This window comes from Labrus mixtus, chromosome 17 (assembly GCF_963584025.1).
Source record: "Labrus mixtus chromosome 17, fLabMix1.1, whole genome shotgun sequence".
Lineage (NCBI taxonomy): Eukaryota > Metazoa > Chordata > Actinopteri > Labriformes > Labridae > Labrus > Labrus mixtus.
Window position 1 is genome coordinate 13718794 of NC_083628.1, and position 21750 is coordinate 13740543.

Genomic DNA, 21750 nt, shown 5'->3' on the forward strand with positions numbered 1-21750 from the left:
AAAAAAGGATATTTTTGCAAAAAAAAAATATCTTGCATCGATCGCATTGACCCGGGCAGACTGTGACACGCGAAGTGTAAGTAAGTGTGCATGTGGAAAAGCCTCTCAGGCAACCTGAAGTTCCTGTCTGTGAATTCACAGGTCGTAACGCTGTTTTTGGAAATCACATGCCGGCTAATGCCACGTTACTACAACCTCGATCTACAAGCTGTTCTGTTAGTTCAGACGGTCACGCCGCACGGTGCTTTGTTGTTAATGTGCACGTTATACGTCATTTATACTGAAGGGACACTCGGTGTTGTTGATTGCCATTTTAAGCCACTTGTATGCACACTTTGTTTTGCTCCTCGCCACAAGATCTGGTTGAAAAGTTGCATAAGTTTGAGCTGCAGCACGGCCACATCATGAATGAGCTCTTGGTGTTGTAGACGGATAAAGTCCACACAGTCTCCCAGCTGGACATGCACAAGTCACTCTAATCCTGTTTACCTTCATTTACGGGTTCAAATACTTGCAGACAGGTTTATTATTGTTCGTATATTTAACAGATTAAGCCCAATGCTTTTGTTTTCTTGTCATTCAGTAAATCCACACATCACTTGGGTTATTCATGTAATTAAGGTTGGTTAGTTATTAACTGTTCTTGGCCTACTTGTAGCCCTCTACCATCAGCGACCACAGGGCTGAGAAATCATTGAAACCTTCACAATCACAACTATCAGCTTCAGTTGCACTTGTGAACGAAGGTTGTGGTCAGATTATACTCCTGGGACTTGCAGCCGACTGAACATTTTCCCTTTGAGTGTTAGAAATCTAGGTCACTTATCAAAGCAGGTGCAAATATTGTTATCTCAAACCACTTTCAACCATGTTGCATGAATAATAATACACGATTCCAGTTGTGAATGATGCACAAATGTTGTATTTGATGCTTAAATTTGATTGTTTTTACAGTCACAGAATACACAGCATTTATTCAATTGTGCTTTTGTCTGACAATTGCGTGAAATGTTTTCCTAAATTGCCCTGAAATAACTTTGCAGTAAAACCACGAGTGTTCTAAGGACACTTCATGCGTCTGCAGCAACGCCTCATGCCCTTACTGTGTGTCGTCTGTCTGTCCACAGGGGCCATGGCCTTCCTCGGGAGCACAGTGCGGCGGATGGTGACGGCAGTGCGGCCTCCACGCTCTCCCTTGTGCCGGACACCTGCTCGCTCCTGCAGCTCCGAGCCCACCAAAGAAAAAAGTGTTCCCTATGAGAAGACACTCAAACAGAATGATAGAGCCTCCTCAGGACCCACTAAACCTTTACCTAGGTTAGCTACGAGCATGGATACATGTTTGCACCGTGCTTATCCTGTTGGTGTCAAACTGGCCATTTATCTTGGTAGTTCTTGCAGCTTAAACCTATTTAGTGTCATGGATCAGTATTGGAATATCACTCATGATGACATACGTTTGTATATATAAAATAAAGCTAGCTTAACTGCAAAAATGGCAACAAACAATTGTGAATGATAACAAGACTCAAACATGTTTCTATAACATTTCAGATGGAGAAAAAAAAACATTAAAGCAATAGTCAACAATGGAAATGTGTTTATTTGTTTTTGCTAAGATTTAGATGCTAAGCTAGGTGTGAGAGCCAGCCAGATGAGCTAGCAATGGGAAGAGAGGCTTCAGTACAATGTATTCCACCCATTACAACTATCCGTTTTCTTCTTTCTTTTGTGATGGTTAAACAAATACAAGTGCTGAGGCTTAAAGATGTTTCCTCTTCTATTAGCCTGGATAGTCTATCCTGCCTTCCTGCTAACCTAACAAAACCAGCTGTTGTGGGCGTCACATTTAGCATATAGATAAAAGAGCCTAAGAAATGATGTGCTGCTAATGCTTCTCTTAAGATTATGCTGGAGCTCCTTTGTGTTTTTCTGCTACCACCCTCAGATCAGCAGATGCGGTGGTGATCGGGGGAGGCAGTCTGGGCTGTCAGACCATCTACCACTTGGCTAAAATGGGGATGACCAATGTAGTTCTGCTGGAGAGAGACAGACTTACTGCTGGCACCACCTGGCACACTGCAGGTAAGATTATTATATTATTACGTATCTAGCTACAGTATCTTTTTTCAAACATGTAATTAAAGTATTAATAAGCATTATTTTTACAACTTGCTCAAATGTATGTGTTGAATTTGTAGGAGCCAATTTAGTGTGTCTGTATTTATGTATTGTATTATTGTGTAATAAGTATTGTATTGGCTTTTATTAATATGTTTATTTATGTACTCAATTTGGACACTAGGTGGTGATAATTTATCATTTGGATTAATTGGTCAGGTGGTTGGTTGAGTGTTTATATGTCACAGGTGAACAGGAAACGAGGGCATAGGTGGTGGGAACATACGGTTCTTACCGTAACACAACATAACGTAAGTAGGCTATTTAACATAACAAAAGAACGACAACCAACAGTATAATCTCGGAAATAACAACTCATCATATCATCATCACGGTTTGTCTCTTCTTCATATGTGACAATAAACTGGAACATCAGAAAGTACTTTAATTTTGGACATTTGTTTATTTTCAAGAACTTTCCATACACCTATGCAAGTGACTAAAGGCAAGATAAGAAATTTGGACATTAGATAGTCACTACAGAATTGTTACCCTACATGAGTGTGCTTGTCGTTTAGGCCTGCTGTGGCAGCTGCGGCCCAGTGATGTCGAGGTCGAGCTCTTGGCTCACACGAGAAATGTGATCAGCAAAGACCTGGAGGAGGAGACGGGTCTCCACACAGGCTGGATCCAAAATGGAGGACTCTTCATCGCCTCCAACAAGCAGAGGCTGGACGAGTACAAGCGCCTCATGTCGGTAGGGATGAAAAAGATGGTCACATACAGAAGTCTCTTCTTATGTTATACATGTCTTTTTTTTTTTCTTTCATTCTTGGCAAACAAAAAGTCATAAACATATATGTGCTTATTGAAAACAGAGGTTTGATAGCTGTAGGTTTAAGCGGTGGCCCGTAGAGAAAGCCATGCTTTAGATAGAAGTTTGTGTGTGGACAAACTTTCAACAGAAGATTTTCAACAGGAGTTATTAGATATTTAGTTTGTGATCAGATATGGTTTGCTCCACATGTAGTTACACAGGACCAGGTAAAAGACTTTATCTCCATTATGTGTCCTAGAGGTTTCGATGTTCACCTTACCAATGCATGGTGTAAAACGTATCCAACCAGGAGCAGTCAACATGATCAACTTTAACAAATACAAACTAAACTTTTGATACAGGTATGCTACTGGTGACTCTAACCCAACTCCTCTAGAGCTGCTTTATTGTAAAAAGCCATCAGGTCAAAGCTTTTCCTGTGAAGCACATGCAGAAATTGAGCTCAAAGATTTATCATTAGATGTAGCAAAAAAAGGCTACAAGTTGAAATGACAACAATCTCAGGTCAAATCTCCCCTTCTCTTTTAGCTGGGTAAAGTTTATGGTATCGAGTCTCATGTCCTGTCACCTGCTGAGACCAAGGACCTGTATCCTCTGATGAACGTCGATGATCTGTATGGAACCCTGTATGTACCTAAAGATGGCACCATGGACCCAGCCGGCACATGCACCACCTTGACCAGAGCTGCATCCGCCCGGGGAGCCACGGTAATGTGCAAGGCTAATTTCACCATGGATGAACATTACATATTACAGTGGATGTGCTTGTTATGGTAGTCTAGTCAAACTAACAAACACATTTTTTAGGTTGTTAATGTAGAGTCTCAATATGTGAATTTGAAGATCAGCAGAATGCTAAAGTTTGGTAAAAGCTACAATTAGAAGCTCATACATCATCAACATCATGTAAAGTGCATTGATATGGTAAACTGATTTAAAACCTGTTAATAGCTGTAGGAGAAATGTGTTAAAATTGAAAATGCTTTTCAGTTTGAATGACTTTGGTCATGCAAAAAAAAAAAATCCATCATTGAGCTAAAGTGCACATTTTAAAGTATTCTAGTTCCGCTTCTTCACTTGCCACTCAGGCTAGTTAGTCATTTAGCGAGCTGTGTAAAAGTAGCACCCTTCTGTGAACATGTAAAGCCAGTGTAGATAGCTAAGTCCTGACCTTGTGTAAAGCTAAACATGAATTGCTGATTTAAACCAATGGCTTCTTTAACAGCTTTGAGTGAATGTGACACTAAATAGTTCACATTTTAAAGTCATCTTTCGCTCAAATTATCTAAAAACTGCTGCATATGTTCTTCAGTACTTTCAATGCATATTTTCAATAATTAAGTAACATTTGTATGAGGATATTTCACATAGAGGCTGTTTCTTTAAAGAACATTCTTTCTAACTTCAACTTTTGGTCTTGTGAAGGTGGCTGTTTTTTTGGTTAATATCACCATGGTAACTGAGTCTGCACAGCTGCTATAAAGCATGATAAGCTTTGGCTGCTGTCACAGATGGATATGTGGAGAACTAACATGCACTTTGTTTTGATGTATTGATCTCATTGTTCAGGTTTTCATATTGGTTTAGAATTTCGCAGCATTTGCAGAATAATGGAAATATGAATAGGATTAGCCATTAGTTATTTAAACCGTTCAAAAGAGGAGTGGTTGATCTGTAGACTGACCCAAAACTGCATTCACTGCAGCGTTAAAAAATGTCAGGCCACAGCTGTGAAAAGAAATATAACTACCTAAATGAGCTGATACTGAAAGGGCTTCCATGTTCATGACATGTTGGGAATCTTACCAGGATGGAGCACAACATATATATATATCATCTGTATGGTGTTTGTTAATTTCCCCCCACTCTGCTCTTCAAATCAAAGGTGATCGAGAACTGCCCTGTGACTGGCATCCAAGTACGCGCAGATGACCTGGGAATAAAGAGAGTGAAGGCAGTGGAGACCGCCCATGGGACCATTGAGACGCCCTGTGTGGTGAACTGTGCAGGTGAGACTCAGACACCATCAACTAAGTGATCATAGAAAATCATATAAACATTCTTTAAAAATCTAATTTCAATAGGAGCAGGTAGTCGGTGCAGTCTGTAAGCAGTGGGGTCATGAGCTCCTTTTATTTTTAGTCAAATTCTGTTCACTTCTGCAACAAGTAGTTGTTTGTTTTCTTCAATAAGTTTGGGTTTAGCAGGTGAAGAGAAGGTTAAGAATATCTATATGGCTAGTAATAAAACAAAATTAGCATCATTCTGTGATTATAGAAAAGCTCTGACATGAACATCTAGAACATCTTTAATCCTCATTCTAACATCATAAAATGAGGATTAAAATTCTTACACCAATCCCAAATCTGTAACTCCTGTTTTATTCTGTTTTTTTTTTTTATTGGCTATTTTTCACAAAAAATTGCATTCATCCAGTATTAAAGTCACAATTTTGTGATTGTTATGCTCTGTGTGTGTGTGTGTTCCATGCAGGTGTGTGGGCCACCAAGCTGGGTGATATGGCCGGAGTCAAGGTGCCGCTTATCGCCATGCATCATGCTTATGTGGTGACAGAGAGAATTGAAGGTATACAGGTAAGAACTCCATGCGGACTGCTATTTATATGTACAAAATGAACCATTGACAGAGTGATCTTTAGCCCCTGATAGCATGCTGGCTGCTTTGTAGCTTCTTATACTGGAAACAAACATTGTCAACTAAAAACAAACTGTTTCAATGCAGGACACCAGAACAGGAAGTAGACTCCTCATTGTATAACACGAGTACAATTTCGATTTTAGTTTTTGTTTCGTTACATCTCTAAACCAAGCGAATGAGGACACACAATTTCATCTCTGTAATTCGGATCTTTTTCTAATTCAGATGTTATCCAAATTGTTATTTCCCTTCCTGAGGACTGCCAAGCTGCCCTTGAGCAAGGCACTGGACCTCAAACTACTCAGAGAAGATAGTCCCTGTGCAGCTCCCCTCACTCTGACATCTCTCCATTGATGCATGTCTTGTCACCTGTTTGTGCTCTCAGGCCTGTGTGTGTGTGTGTGTGTGAGGCATTTCTCACATTTTGTTTCCCGTAAAGCAGCAGAATGTTTCCAACAACCACCTATAACCTCTGAAAAAAGAAGCTCAGAGGAGGAATGAGTAACTTTCATACTAGATGATGAAATGATAGTACCGAGAAGGTCACAAATCCATAGGTAGGCGTGAAGCTTTACAGTTAACCAAACATGATATGTAAGATCAGAATAGGATTCAGGCATCCTTTTCGAAAAGTGCCAAACTTCTTAATGTTCTTTCTTCTGTCTGCATTGAGTCTGTCTGACCAACAGGGGGCACTGTGAGATTATAGATGATCACTTCAAATGATCTCGACTGATGTTAGTGTTGGGATGAGGCTCTGTGCTTATTTTTGCAATTAAGAAGAGCAGATTGGGTTGTTTGTGTCCTTTTAAATTGCTGAACATGTCTATTTTTGTGGGGTGCTTTGAGGTCCCTCTGTATGCAGATTCCACACATCTGTCAGGGCTTGTGAACATGATCCACTGTAGCTCTGTGATTTTGCATCTTGTGTGCATTGGGTTTAGTTAGTGTACACATGCATATCGGTACTCGTCCTCTAGAGGCTGGTGGTTTTTAGGCGGGCTGTCACAGCTTCCCTTCCCTCTTATGTAGTTTAAGAGCAGCTTAGCCAGCATTACTGCCACATCATGTACTCACAGACATCAGCCCACACACAAAATGACACACTCGCTCACACACTCGGATGCCATTAGGAAATCTGTTCCCACCAGGACGAGCAACTTGTCAGCTCACACATCTCGTGCTGACCGTGTGTGTGTGTGTGTGTGTGTGTGTGTGTGTGTGTGTGTGTGTGTGTGTGTGTGTTTGTGTGTGTGTGTGTGTGTGTGTGTGTGTGTGTTTTTGTCCCTTGAGGCTGTGTTGGAGTTGCTTTTAAAGTTCCATGCACGCAGATAATGAGTGTGTATTTTTTTTATCTGCGTGACTACATGACAGACAGATTGTATTGAAGTTCAGCGCTCAGTATTCTGTGTTCAGTATTGATCACATGAGTTAAGCTGCCTGACTTTAATCAGCACAGAGGAAAGAGGAGAGGGAGTTTTGATTTGTTAGATGCCGTGCGCCATTCTCCAAATGTCAGCCTGTTCATTGGTATTTTGGTTTTGTACCCAGAGAGCCAATGACTTTCCAATGCAAAGCACTCATGACAGAATGAAAACAAATGACACAACACACTTGCAGTGTAACTATTCAGGGGACACTCTACAAGACAGTTTTCTCTGACTTGAGGGGGTGAATGCATCTCTGCTGGGATTTGAATAAAGATTTCATGGTATGTCAGTAGCTGCCATGCTATACATAAAGAAATGCTATGGTGTGTTAGCGCGTTCCCTGCTGCTGTAAAGATTTAATGGTTGTTATGTTCTGTATTGTATACGCTCTTCTGTGCATTTGCTCTTATTTAAAGCAACAATGGGAACATGGGTGGGATTACGTTTGGTTTCCTTTCCCTGTTAAAGTCATACTGAATTTGTAGAAAGAAATAATAACAAATAATAGTGTAAAACAAATTCTATTCACAGCATTTTCATAAAATCTTTTTATGTAGAGGCCGACCGATATGGGATTTTTTGGGGCCGATAACGATAAGAATATTGGGGAGAAAAAAATGTTCAGATACGGCTATACCAGCCAATATCTTTCTTAGATCTATGTTGGATCTTTAGAGATATATAGATGTTGATCGCTCAAATGCAGATGGAACACTTGTGGAAAAAAAAAATGTAATGAAGTTGAAAGAAGACAAGATGGTCTCTCAATAGAAAAGTAAATGCACATGTCCTGTATGTGCAGCACTGCTGGAAACTCCGGAGGGTGTAAATGCTTGTTGTAATACATAGAGCACCCTCTGCTGGTGACAGACAGAAGGTGAACTGCTAGTGTTATTCAATGACGCTCAAAGAAATTGCTATTTGACTGGTAAATACATCGAGTAATATCGGCGCATATGGGAAATAAAGTTAGCGAATACCGATAGTCACTGGATAAGCTAATCTCGGCAGTTACTATCGGCTGGCCAATTAATCCGTTGGGCTCTCCTTTTGTAGTTCCTTATATTGTAATTAAAGCATACATTGGCTTGCGCAGCTACAAATATGTCGGTGTTAACTTGTCTTTCTTGTGTAGAGACATTCACTGTCTGTTGATAACTTACACAAAGTAATTCATTTTATTCAGAGATTCAGGCTGGGGTTAACTTATTTTGTGAGTCTGATTTGGTTTATATGTTGCTTATATAAACTAAGGTATTGATGAATGAAGAGTTTAAGTAATTAATCATCCTTCTCTTTTTTTACGAAGCTCACTATCAGTTTGTACCTAAAGCACAATGTGTTCAGTTCAATTCACAATGACTGTTTCCCCCTTTCATTTTCACACTTTGCAGAACATGCCAAACGTCAGGGACCATGATGCATCTGTGTACCTGCGTCTCCAAGGTGACGCTCTGTCCGTGGGAGGCTACGAAGCCAACCCCGTCTTCTGGGATGAGGTAAGCTTGGGTGTCAGCTGAAGAATTGACCGTCTCACTCTCTGTCTGTAATTGTGAGCTTTTCAAACCTTAACCTGCGTTTGACCGTCCGTGTTCATGAGTGAAACGGATGACGCAGCGTCTATCCTGTGTGGCATGAAATCAATACTTCAATGAGGAAGCTGAATGAAGTTTAATCCTGTTATATACTCCTTAACCTGTCTGTCACTTTGACCTTATCGCTTATTTATCCGGTTTTATTTCCCTTGTGTTGATAACTTGCTGCTCTATTATCTTGGGGGTCATTTTCCAAACAGGACTCATTATTATGTATCATTGTTTAAAACTAAAGTACTAAAAAACAAATATCCAATGCTTCAAGGAAGTACTGTGCCATTGAAAAAGACAGGTTTTCTTTGCTATAAAAAACACATGTTGGAACTGTCAGATATCTAAACAACTGCATACTATTTATATAATTCCCTCAGGAATGATAAGCATAACCCTACTCCACATTAGAAAATCCCATTGATTTTAATGACACCATATCTATTCTTTAGCACCGCCTACAAACTTTATATTTGAGTACCACTTCTAGTGAAATCGCTTTTATTGGAACATTAAAACCAAAGTATTTCTGTGAAAGACTGAAAAGACAAAAGGCTGTGAAGAAAATGATTCAAACGACTCTTTATAAAAAAAAAAATTAAAAAAAAGTTATCTGTTCTTTTATGAACAGGCTGACTCTTAAAAGGTGGATATAAGGCGCTGGTATTTGGATATCCATCATTATAAAAGCCTGAATTGACAGATGATCTTAATGGATGTGTACTTTATCTCAAGGACGGCGTTTTTGGAGCACTTTGATAAGTGGACTGGACAGTTTAGTGGCTCGCATCTCTGCTTTAATTCACTGTCCTTGTGTTGCACAATAATAACTTTTCCATCATGGCGCATTCTTGTTTGATTTATTCATGTAGTCTTTTTGACCTATGCTAATACAGTGCAACATAATCCTTTACCCATAGCATTCACAAGTATCCATAAACATCTATTCAACATGTTCATGTCTAAAAAGGAGCCACATCTTTAATCCAGTGAAACACATTCAGGTGGTAAAACTTGTGCAAGCCCAAAATCTTGAACCCAGAATGTAAAGAAATGTCAATGACTTATTAGATGGGACATTTGCAGGACACTGGTAATATGTTCACGCCTGTTGGACAGATGTTATTATGACTCTCTGTTTATCCGCTTGGCTGCCTGCCTGTCTACTCATTTAACATCTCTAGGTTTAGTATTGACCCCCAGCGTGGGTTCAACCAACACTATCTAACTTTACCCTGTACCACTGTGTGCAGAATCTCTATTCTGTAGTCCTGTAATCCGACAGCAAGCACCCCACTGCTTTTTGAACAAGTAAACCTAGTGTATGGTATGTCCTTAAGTGACCTCATATGGGTCGATCCTCTTACCTTCGGATATTTTAGTGTGTTCAGACTCCTCTGTGGTTTTACATTTTAGTGGCTTTCTTTGTGCAGAAGCAGCTCTTTTTGTTCTCGTCGTGCAGCTGAGCGTTGCTTTGATGTCTTGAGGCGCGCAGTAGAAGAAGAAAGGGGAGATACAGAAAGAAGAATTAGCGGGGAGACGGAGAGAATAGACGATGCCTACTGAGTGAAGCTGAGCAGGATCGATGGCTCGGGAGGGATTTTGAGAAGTGCGGTGTCTCGGACAAAGAACACCGCTCCTCAGATACTCCAGTTGAGTGTCAGTGCTCGGTAATAATGCAGAAGCTCTTTGTTCACATGAAAGCACCAATCCGTCAGCTTGTACATCCCTGTGATGTTTCGGTCTTTATCAAATCCGGAGTGCCACCAATGACGCTAATTGTATAGGAACCCCTTCTACCCTCAGAACTCTGTCTAACCGGAGACTTCTAACTTACAGAATCACTTACATTTTACTTACAAAGATTTCAACTTTGATGCGGTTATCCAGCCTACCTCTGCAGTGACTAATAAAAATGGTCACCTTCTAAAATTAGTTAGCGACTGCTGTTCTGGGACGTGGGAATTGCAAATCACCATTATGAAGCAGGATGCATAGAGGTTTGATCAGATCAGTGCCAGGTTGTAGGACGTCGCTGCAAAGAGCGTAAGTGGTTGTGCTGGTCTTATCAATTTGAGCATCCTGAGTCAGTCATATTACTGTAGGTGGGGGGGAATATTAATGGAGGCGGTCTACACTTCCCTGCACTCGTTACAGTAGCAACATTTTGGCCATGTTCATGAGGAGGGAGCAACAGATATCCAGATGGGAGCAAATTAAGGCTTGGAGAAGGAACTGAGGGAGGGAGCTGTCTTGATTTAAGTGATGTTGAATCCCTGTTGAGAAAGAGTCAATGCAACAGATGCTACAAGATTGTGTTGTGGCTGCAACAAGTGTCTTACACACACAGAGTCTGAAGTCACGTGTGGTGACTTGTAGTGTCTTTTTGTTCAAGTCTTTAGCAATAAGCAGGAAAGACGAGAACGAGCGCATTCATTTGCTGACTCAACTGGCAAAATAACATTTGACAACAATCCACTGCAGTAGATTGGACTCATTTTGGGGAAATAAGAATTTAACAGACAGTATTTCAAAGTGGCTATATTTAATATTTGTATCAAAACAATGAAGCAATAAGGTTAAAACATTGAGACAGTTTGTAAGGGTTTGCTTAGAAATAATGAGAACTTCCTCTCATTTCCCCTGACTGAATAAGAGGCACGGTGTGGGCCAAGTGGTTAGGTCCCGCCCCCCCCTCCTTGTGTGAAGGCTGTTGCTCTCCGAGCAGGTGGAGTTCAACTCCAACCTTTGACTTCTTTCCTGCATGACATTCCCCGCTCCATCTCCTCAGCTTTCCTATTCTAACAAGTTAACCCTCATCTTTGATTGTGGTGTTGAATCGATGTTGCTTTAAGAACTTGTTTCAGCTGCCCGACAATGGCAACAAAAAAGAAACGTGATAATGCAAGTGTAACAAGTCAATATATGTTTGCTACTCTTAAGTAATTTAACTTTAGTGACCATTCCATCTAAAGGATCAGTCTTTTATATACTAACCCCAGGCTAACCCAAGTGTCTGCACTCATGATACTCGATCAGATTATTTTGCAATGTCATGCAGGATGCGTCAGGGCTGCCCCTTGAACTCATTAAATAAAACCCCAATCAGATATATCTTTGCATTATGTCTTTTAACAACAAATCCATTATTAAAGCTAAAACTGCTTGGGAGAAAAAAAATTAATATTGAACTTTCAGATGACTGGTAGAGTGACGTAATTGATAAAGTAAGTTCCACGACATCATGTGCACATCTGGGTCTCTTACAGTTTAAAGTTCTTCTCAGGATGCACTGTTCTAAAGCCAAACTAGAAGAACTATACCCACGTGTGACCCATGTAGCCACACCCCTGCCTACCTTAGCCGTGTGTTTTATTTTTTTCATAAGTTGCAAAATTTCTGGGGATTTGTTTTTTGGACTCTATCTAGTGTGTTAAAAATCAATCTACCACCATGTCCCTTGACTGCCGTCTTTGGTGTCCCTGTAGATGTCCCAGACGTATCTCTGTATATCCGAACAGGCTGATGCAATTACGTTCTCTCTCTCCCCCTGGCACATTTGAGAATCCTTCTTACATGGAAATGATCCAGTCCCCTATCAGCTTCTCTCTGGTTGGATGACTTAATAGTTTTTCTCAAACTTGAAAAAAACTTGATGTATTTTGCATTTCAACTTGTATTTTTTGTTCAAAGCTTTATAACAGTAGCCCATTTTAACAAGGTGGTTATTTGCTCCATATTACACCATTTTTTTTGTAATCATGCCAAAACGAAAAAACTATAATCCCAGACTGGGTGACCATTTTAATATCGACATGCCTCCTGTCCAACCAGTGTAAGAACACAAAGCCCTTAAGCCCTTACACACATTTGTTGTTTCAAAGTAACTTTATATAGATGCATTTGTTTTTTTTTTATATTCCAGGTGTCTGATAAGTTTGCCTTCAGCCTGTTTGATCTGGACTGGGATGTATTCATGCAACATATTGAGGGTGCAATCAACAGAGTTCCAGGTCTTGAGCAGACCGGCATCAAATCCACTGTCTGTGGACCAGGTACTAACACACACACACACACACACACAAAACCATTACTTCAATAGAAGCAATCAATATTTTGCAGTCGCTTAAAGGCACAGTATGTAGATTCAGACACCAGGGGGCTCTCAATCAATCGAACAATGACAAAAGATGACATTGAGGCTGGCAAGGAATCATGGGAGTTCTATCTGCTAGCAGAAAACAGACTCTGTCTGTGTTCATAGGCAAACAGTGAGAGCACGGACACTACCAGTGCAGCCCGGCTCCTCGTCCTCACCAGAGTTCCCACCCACTGATCTGTGATTGGTCTGTAGCTTTAGTAAAAAATAAAATATGAGGAACTAGCGTTGTAGTTTCACCCCGCTAATCACAACAGCCGCTGATGACGCAAAATTAAGATTTTTGCGTCATCGTGAGCTCCTTTTGCAGACAAGAAATACAAAGATTTCCCATCTCAGGGGAAAATGAGGGCGGGATGCACGCCCATTCAAAAATACTACCAGGTTTCTAATGATACAAAGCTTAATGCAAATGGTGAAGTATCCCTTTAAGCACCTCTTTTTTTTTTTTTTCAACATTCTGAACCTCAGAAGGAAACAAGCAACTTTCTTGACACTTACTAAATTGGATACAGACTCATTTCAAAGTGAAATGTAGCCGTCTGTGAAATATCTTTCACAATGTCCTATACAACCTTTGCTCATGAATACCTGAACTAGCAGGCGATGAGTCATGTTTGTAGCAGAGAAAGTTTGAGTTGCTCAAGCCTGACTTCTGTCCAGCAAATATTACTTTTCCCGGAGTTGTGAGCTGATCTGTAGCGGCCTTAAAAGTGATACTGGATATTGGATACTTGTAATTGGATTTTTCACCATCATACCGTTAATACATTTGAGACAGAAAAGGGGAACTTTAGTAAAACATGGAAGACGATGAAGATAAATTGTTGAGAATGGCAGAGATGAGCAAAATAAAAGAGATGGAAAACAAAATGTATTTTATACTTATTAACAATGTAATATTAAGAACTCAAAGGAAACATATTAGATAGAATAAATGGAATTGAAATCAATGTCAGGATTTTGTGTTTTGTTGTTGTTGAAGAGTACCTTCTACCTTTTCACCCTTTCTTTAATATCCTTCTTCTGAGTGTTTTGTTTTTGTAGTCAGTGAGCTGAGTCCTCTGCTGTGTCCTTCGGGAGAGAGAGCTGAGAAAATAGAACCGAGATGATCTTGAGTATTTGATTTCCATGAGTACCTATAGTATGTTTTCAAGATGTTTCAGGACCAAGAGGGGGGACATACAGTAACACTGTCTTTTAGCTATGCACTCTAAACGGTTGTTGGAGGGTCAAGGGTGAAAACAGATAAACACATCAGTGATGTATTGTAAAACATGTATTAAGGATGTTTCAAGCAATTAATTTCCTATTTGGTTGAAAGGAAATTTTAATACAGACTAACTGACATTTCTAAATATCAGAAAAATATTTCTTTTTAGTCAAATTCTTTTTTTTTTAAGTGGAGGCTGGTAAACAGTGTAATTTAGTTAGCAGTGTGGCTAACATCAGCAGTGCTAGCACCACCAATTTCCGATCCTTTTTGCAGGTTAAGCCCTCATGTCTGTGCTGAATGTGGTTATGCATTGCCCATGTCAATATGATCTCGATGCCAGAGGAGCTGCTCCTACGAGACGCTATCCATTCACTGTGCCAGTTCATAGGGCGGAAGAGAAGGCCCTTAGTCACTTTTATGTGCTAAGCTTACACCTCCCTGAACAATTCAAAGTATGCTCAGAGATTAAAGTAATATTAACCTCTTTAAAAGTCCCAGTTTTAGTATTATTCAGTTATTCAGACAGGTAATCTGTGTTATGTTATTTATTTCATGAGTGATATACAGAAAGACCTTTTGAGCCAAAATGACAAAGCTGAATTTCCTTGGGTCTGTTACATACAGTGAAAGCACTATTGGAGATAATGAAGCTAAGCATAAGGAGATAAGGTAGCCTTTCATCTGTTGCCACTTTTATCCACCACGTTTCTCTCGCTTTTGTGTTTTCAGAATCGTTCACAGCAGACCATAAGCCGCTAATGGGAGAAGCGCCAGAGGTCAGAGGTTTCTTCCTTGGCTGTGGCTTCAACAGCGCTGGTAAGTGCCGCAGGGATGGAAAGACGAGGCATGAATTTTAAAGAAACAAAAGAAAAGAGAGAGGAAAAATGACTATTGCAGATTTCTAATATTGAAGGTGGATCTTCATGTGCTTTGGGTTAGTCATGATATTAATATCACTTGCGGTTGGATCGTTTCAAATACTAGATCGCGTACAGCTTTTCCCAAGAGGGGAACGGTAATAGAGCTTGAAAGGTCAAAGGAATCCTCAGAGGAAGTATGTGGCAAAATAAACGGGAAGAAAACAAGCAAAGAGAGGTGACCAAAGAGTGTTGTTCTAGATCTTGACCCGGTCATAGCTGATCTTAGTGGATGCTCTTAAGGCACATATTAATAATGGAGGATTTTTTTACTGAGTCCATGGAGGTGACACATGAACATGCCTACACACACACACACACACACACACACACACACACACACACACACACACACATATATATGAACAGAAAACAACTTATGGTACTTTCAAACTGAATCCATTATTATACCTCTAACATTAAACTTGAAGGAATGTGAGTATATCAGCAAATGGAAAAACAGTAAGAGAGAGGGGGTGTAAATGCTAAAGCAATCACAACCATTAAGCAAAAGCATTTTTTTTTTTTACTTAAAGACTACAGGGTCAACCTCTCAAGCTGTTATGAGAGGAGGTTTGGAGCTGCAGAGAGGTGGAGCTCTAATGAGTGAGCTTACAGTGTTATTGATAGAGCTCAACAGTGACCGCCCACTGTTTCTGCGACTCTGGTTCCAGAAGTAATATTCCCTATTCATATCCTCCTTATATCAAGAGATTGAACCAAGACAACCAGCTACCCCAATACTCGTGTCTAGAGTACGTCTGCATTCGGTGAGAAAACTGCATTGAAAAACGGAGAAAAAGGCCAAAGTACAAGACTGTGTACATCATTTGTCTTCCGGAGTTAAAGGAACTACCTATCCCATAATCCATTGCAAAAAATATTAATTCTTATTAAATGTAACTTTTGTAGTTGCTATAGTGTTTATACTGTTAATACAAGTGTTATGAAATCTTATAGTTTCTGTTGTTGAATATATAAATGAACTCAATGCGGAATAACAAGGTTAATTCGTGTTAGCTAACTACATAGTTAGCCTGCTAGCGAATCTATCTGTTTGCATTCTGTGGCGAAGTGTGAAACATTGCCATGGTATCACTATCAGCCAGCTCCACAAATAACCGACGTCGCTGTGACACTCTATGATCGTGGGTAGTGTAGTTCTTTTCCCCGATATCAAGAATGAGTCTTGTTTTATTTTAAACGAGGTTCATATCATTCAAACTTGAGTCTCCTACAGGAGCATAGTCCATCGTTTCTCACTCAGGTAGCTCGTGGTGAATCTATCTTGGATGGTTATGACATAATGGCTAATAAGCATATCTACTTTGGAGAAAATGAATTGGATTTTTACTTCCAAATTCACACTGTTGAGCTCTATACTCACACAAACCTTCCTCTTTTTTTGCTGAAGTGTAGTTTTTGTTAACTGGATTAGTTTTTGTTTTTTGAATAGGTCATTGTTTGTTGCTGTTTTTGCTCTTTTGTTCCCCAGCTACTTCTCCAAGACAGACTCATTCTGTCATCACTGTCGTAGGTCAGTTCAGATCTTGTCATCCACATACTGGGTCTTATACATTTTAATTACAGCTGTGCTACTGTACTATTCATTTGTAGTATGGAAGTAAAAGGTAATTTAGGTCTAAGAATAGAAAATGATTCGTCAACAATTTTGTAGATTTATTTACAGTTGGAGTCAATTGTTTTAGGCAACAAGCAAATATACAACATTTCCTGTGTTTCAAACGTCAATGTTTGCTAGCTCCCTTTAGTATGGATTATTTAAAATGTAATACCTTCGTGTCTAGGACTGTTGGCCATAACAAAACAAATAACTGAATCATGAAGACATCACCTTGTACCTTTAAAAAAAAAAAATGGAATACTTTGACGACACTTTTCCTTTTTCTTCTACTCTAAGCAGACGAACATGTGATGTTCCTATCTAAGATGAGGTGCATAAAATACTGCAGTCCTCATGTGCTCTAGTCTGTGTTTGTAAGGTGTCATGCTGGGACAGGCTCAAGGGACCAGCTGTCACAAATGCATCACACCTGCAGTGGCTGGATAATGAAGGATTTTGCACCGCCATGCACAGCCAGGATGCTTCAAATGCCGTCTGTTAGCCTGAACACACACAGATTAATTCAACATGCAAACAAACTAATCAAAGCAGCACATTGCCTTCTTTTTTTTTTTCATCTGTCTCTGCATCATCAGACCCCTGTCCTCTTTTCTCTCCGGTTAGAGAAACATTTTCTGTCCATTATACTCCATCACAAAGAAACACATTCAGGAGTTCACACAGCTTCTTTTGCTTAAGGCAGGGCAAGACAGCGGAGGTAATTCAGACACCATGGGGTCAAAACCGACAACATCACATAAGAGATCGACCATTGAGTGTTCAGTGGCTCTTTAAGCCTCCAGTTTGTATTTATTTTCTTAGTTTTAAGACGTTTAACTTGATGGAGTTCCTTTTGATCAAATGTTGTACTTGTTGCTTCGCAGCTCAAGGTTTCTTATTCTTAGTGTCAAATCCGGCATGCTGAACTTCTGATTTTGAGTGCATTTATTTTGTCTTATGTTTTTTGTTTTTTTTATTGCTTTTATCCGCTGCACCTCTTACCCAGATGCATCAGCATCTTGTTCATATTCACTATAATGAGCACCTTCCCCGGTATTATGGCTAGATGAGGCTTCTGTATCACTTTAAGTGCACAGAAAATCGCCTTTACTTTAGGCAGAACACAGTGAAGGAAGTGAGGACACCACTTTATTCATTTGCAAGAAGCTTCTTGCTTGGACAGTCAGACCTTCCCTCCAGCAGTTTGACAGAAGGTTTGAAGTTTGAGGTCTGAGGAGACAAAAACGGAGGAAAGGGCCAGAAACAATATTGGTACTATTTACTGTCATTGATACAACTTTCATACCTGTGTTCAGCTGTGTCCTATATCAGCCAGACCTTTCTCCAGCACTAATACAGAATAGTGTAGAGATAGGTTGCGCTACTGTCGGATTAAAAAGTCAATTTTTAGAACCCATCGAGTATCGTCTGACGATGAAAATGTCTCTGGAGGCCTTGAAAAGTGACCCGTTTCTACCAGTGTATCCAGCAGGAAGCCATGAAGAACCGATCAGCCGCCGCTTCATTTTCCTCACATTGCACTTGTTTACAGTCTAACTAACTAGGAACTTGAGAAGTTTTTTTTTTTTTTTTTAAAGCTGAATCTGTAATAACAGATTAGGTAATCAGCAAATTCATCTGATTCATGGCCTATATGCTATCAGGCTAATGTAGCTTTCATACCAGCCTTGCATGCGAGTACGGTATCTTTTGGAACACGATTGTTAAATTGATCAAAAGTGGGTGTGATTTCTTCAAACATTGGTGACTCAAGAAAATGATCTGTTACCTCCCTCCAATTAATCTTCATGCAAAGAAATCAGACATTAGATTGTTAGATTAGACTAGACCTCTTCCACTAATTGTAGCCTATAATTAAAATGTAATCATTGTGCTGATTTACTGAATACCACCTGAAAGACGGCATGCTTACTGGCCGACTTGGGTTGAGGAAGATAAACACAACTATGTATGTTTTCTCTCCCTTTTGAGAGATGTTTGACTAGCTGGCAGCAGCATTCAAAAGCTACAAAAGAGATCAAATATCTTAAAATGAATCCTCCGAGCTATGAGAGGAGAGATTATAGGGAATGCTAAAGACAGTAATGACTGAGAAAGGTATAAATGTTTGCACCGCAATAAACCACAATAATAGTGTGAGATACTGATGGAGGGGGGGGGGGGGGGAAGGGAGAGGAGAGAGGAGGTACAGAGGAGGAGAGAAGGAGATAAGACGAGAGGAGGCACACGCAGGAGAGTTCGCACGCAGATACATGCTCACACATCAGCGTGGTTATCGGGGGTGACATTTATCAGCACCACCTCACCTTCCTGGTTGCCTTCACATCACATTGTCTTGAAAGAACTCCATCACCTCCCCCACCCCTCCAAACACCCTCCTCTTTATCCCTTCTCCAATCCATCCATCCATCCATCCATCCCAGCATTCAAACATCCACCCAGGCCTGGCCGGGAGTGACAGCGCCCCAGTACGAGGCAATGAGAGACAGAGGGAGAGGGCTCGCTGAGAGAGATAATGACGGAGGGATGAAGGAGGGATGCAAGGACACACTGGCTGTGCTGCTGAATAGTGATGTTTCGAGTGTGTTTCCATGCACATAACACACACATTCACACACACACATTCACACACACACACGCGTACATGCAAATTAGCAGCAACAAAACAGCACAAGGGGCTTGCTTTAAGGGAGCAGCTCATTAACCCAGCCGTTTTGGGTGTGGACGGATGAAATATGGACTTGGCAGTCTCTCATCTGCTGGTTGAGTTGGAAACAGACATCATTTTGCACTCGGGGGCTGCTGTGAGCGAGAGGGTCAAATGATGGAACAAAGGTCAGAACAATCCTCTGTAGGTTATACTAAGGACAGAGGCTTACACTGAAGTAAAAGAAAACTGCTTTTCTGTTCTGTTCTCTGCATTCATGACAATACTCCTAGTCCTCCAGACATGCCCTCAGTGAGAGAGAGAGACAGACACGCATAGCGAGAGAGAGATGTGTTTTTCAGATTTGACTCTTTCATTTTACCAACCCGTGCCTGGATAATGCACCTGGTAGTTTGTGAAAAGAATTGAAAAAAAACTGTATTTATTTTGCATATATATATGTCAAATTATAAATTAATTTGTGAGTTTTGTTTGATTGGTCACTACATCCTTTTGTTTACAAAAAAACAAACCGGAAAGAATGACACATTTCCAACACTGGTGGTTTGACTACGTATAAGACAAAAATGTCAATTTTTTGAGAACTTGCATTTTGGCATCCTTATTCTTCATGCGACATTTCAACGATTGAATGATTCTGAAAATAATAAAATATTAAAGACCTGAAGCAAATATTTAACTTAAGATAATTTGGAAAGACATATTCAAAAGATTTGCATTTGTTTTTATTAAAATCCTGACTATTCTAGAAGAAAAGATAGAACTATATCAGATTTGACATTTTCTAATTTTCAAATCTAATTTTGAGGCTCAGTTATCAAAATAGATGTAGTTAATCATTGTTTTGGCAGTTTGACATGTGTTTTGTGTAAGTCTCTTAATGGGACTGTGAGATGATTTCAGTAAGGTCTCTCTCTGACTCAGGTATGATGCTGGGAGGTGGTTGTGGCAGAGAGCTGGCTCACTGGATCATACATGGCCGCCCTGAGAAGGACATGTACGGCTATGACATCAGGTATGTCGATGCACTTTGACACTGTATAAAAACAACAAAGGTAGAACTTAATGCTATTCTAGTCATGACGGATGCTATGCTGCTCTTTAAAGCTGACTAGGCTCCTGAATGTCTTTTCTATCAAAGGAACAGGAAACTAGAATAATGCAGCTTTAACAAGGTCTGAATGATTGTATCTTTTAATGGGAGTCAATATTTTGAATACTTCTTCTTTTTCTCTCAGGCGTTTCCACAACTCACTTACAGACAACCAGAGCTGGATCAGAGAGAGAAGCCACGAATCCTACGCCAAAAACTACTCCGTGGTGTTCCCCTTTGATGAGCCGCTGGCCAGCCGAAACATGAGGAAGGACCCCTTCCATCAGGTACAATGGACAGTGCGGAAAGCAAAATGTTTATTTTTTTTTTCTTTAGGAGTTCAAGAAAATGACCCTAATGTGCGTTTTCTGCTGCAAGGTAGTCAGAATCCTCTCTGCTGTGATGAGTCATTCAAGTCAAGGCACCGAGAGTTCAAAGAAATGTCCTTTTTTTAAAAAAAAAAACCCTTTTTTTTCTGCCTCCGTCCATGTAACAACTTTTTACTAAAGGGAATGGAGCAAATCCCATTATTAACTTTTAAATCCAATACAAGGAATAGATCGACTGATTTCTTTGAGTAAAAAACAAAACAATAAATACACAATACCTGTAGTAAAACTATGTAGAAACCTCATCAAAATGATTTCTTTTGAATGAATTTAATACAATGCTTTAAATGTCCAATCAGCTTTCAGTTTCACACCACAAATAGAACAGAAACTTTTCAGTGTTGTGCGGATACTATGCGTCTTGAAATGTTAAATGCCCCCATAACTCGTAACCCACAAGACAACACAAGGGACAATATTATCAATCTGTAAGATTATTGAAAACACAGTGCACATAGTGATGCACAAAATAACAAGGATGTGGTCACTTTGATATTTGTTTTCGTTCTTGTAAGCTCAGTATACAGTGTTTTAGATCTTTGTTGAAAAGTTCAGCCTGATAAATGAGATAAAAGCACAATTACTCTTCATTCTGGCACCTCACCCTGAGATGTAACAAGACCATATTCACATATATTTAGCCTTTATCAGAAAAACATTAAGTCTAACCTTGGTTTTATTCATGTGCTTTTAGTTTGGTGACTGTAAAGCTTTTTTGTCTTTTGTCTGTCATAATGTGTAGTAGGCCGTGATTTGTGACTCTCAGGATTAACACAGGCAAACAACTTTTTTTCCCTGTGTTCAGCGAGGGTGAGACTTACTGTAATGAATCCATAATGACAAAGTTTTACTAACATTGAACAAACCAGCTCACCTCTGTAAGCCACAGGAACATCTCTGCTGTCATCTGACCAGACATATTTGATCAAGTCTTACATACTGTATTTTTAGAGTTACATGACTCACTGCTTTTCATCTTTACTTTGCCATTCATATTACTCCCTGAACTTTTCTTTTTTTACATGAATCC

At 39.8% G+C, this 21750-nt stretch overlaps 1 protein-coding gene across 4 annotated transcripts in view; it reads left to right on the forward strand.

Moving 5' to 3' along the window:
- sardh (sarcosine dehydrogenase) overlaps positions 1-21750 on the forward strand; it is a 45876-nt gene continuing 24126 nt past the window's right edge. For 2 of the 4 annotated variants that reach the window (XR_009676315.1, XM_061061536.1), the window contains exons 1-12: positions 503-521; positions 1128-1317; positions 1949-2085; positions 2700-2878; positions 3488-3667; positions 4845-4968; positions 5453-5553; positions 8442-8546; positions 12559-12688; positions 14738-14824; positions 20163-20253; positions 20477-20618. Coding sequence is in view for 3 of the 4 variants with exons in the window: in XM_061061536.1 (XP_060917519.1) it covers positions 1133-1317; positions 1949-2085; positions 2700-2878; positions 3488-3667; positions 4845-4968; positions 5453-5553; positions 8442-8546; positions 12559-12688; positions 14738-14824; positions 20163-20253; positions 20477-20618 (1461 nt within the window). In the remaining variant the exon portion in view is untranslated. Of the gene's footprint in view, positions 81-502; positions 522-1127; positions 1318-1948; positions 2086-2699; positions 2879-3487; positions 3668-4844; positions 4969-5452; positions 5554-8441; positions 8547-12558; positions 12689-14737; positions 14825-20162; positions 20254-20476; positions 20619-21750 lie in introns of those variants that run through there. The other 2 variants (XM_061061537.1, XM_061061538.1) reach the window with 2 other exon arrangements.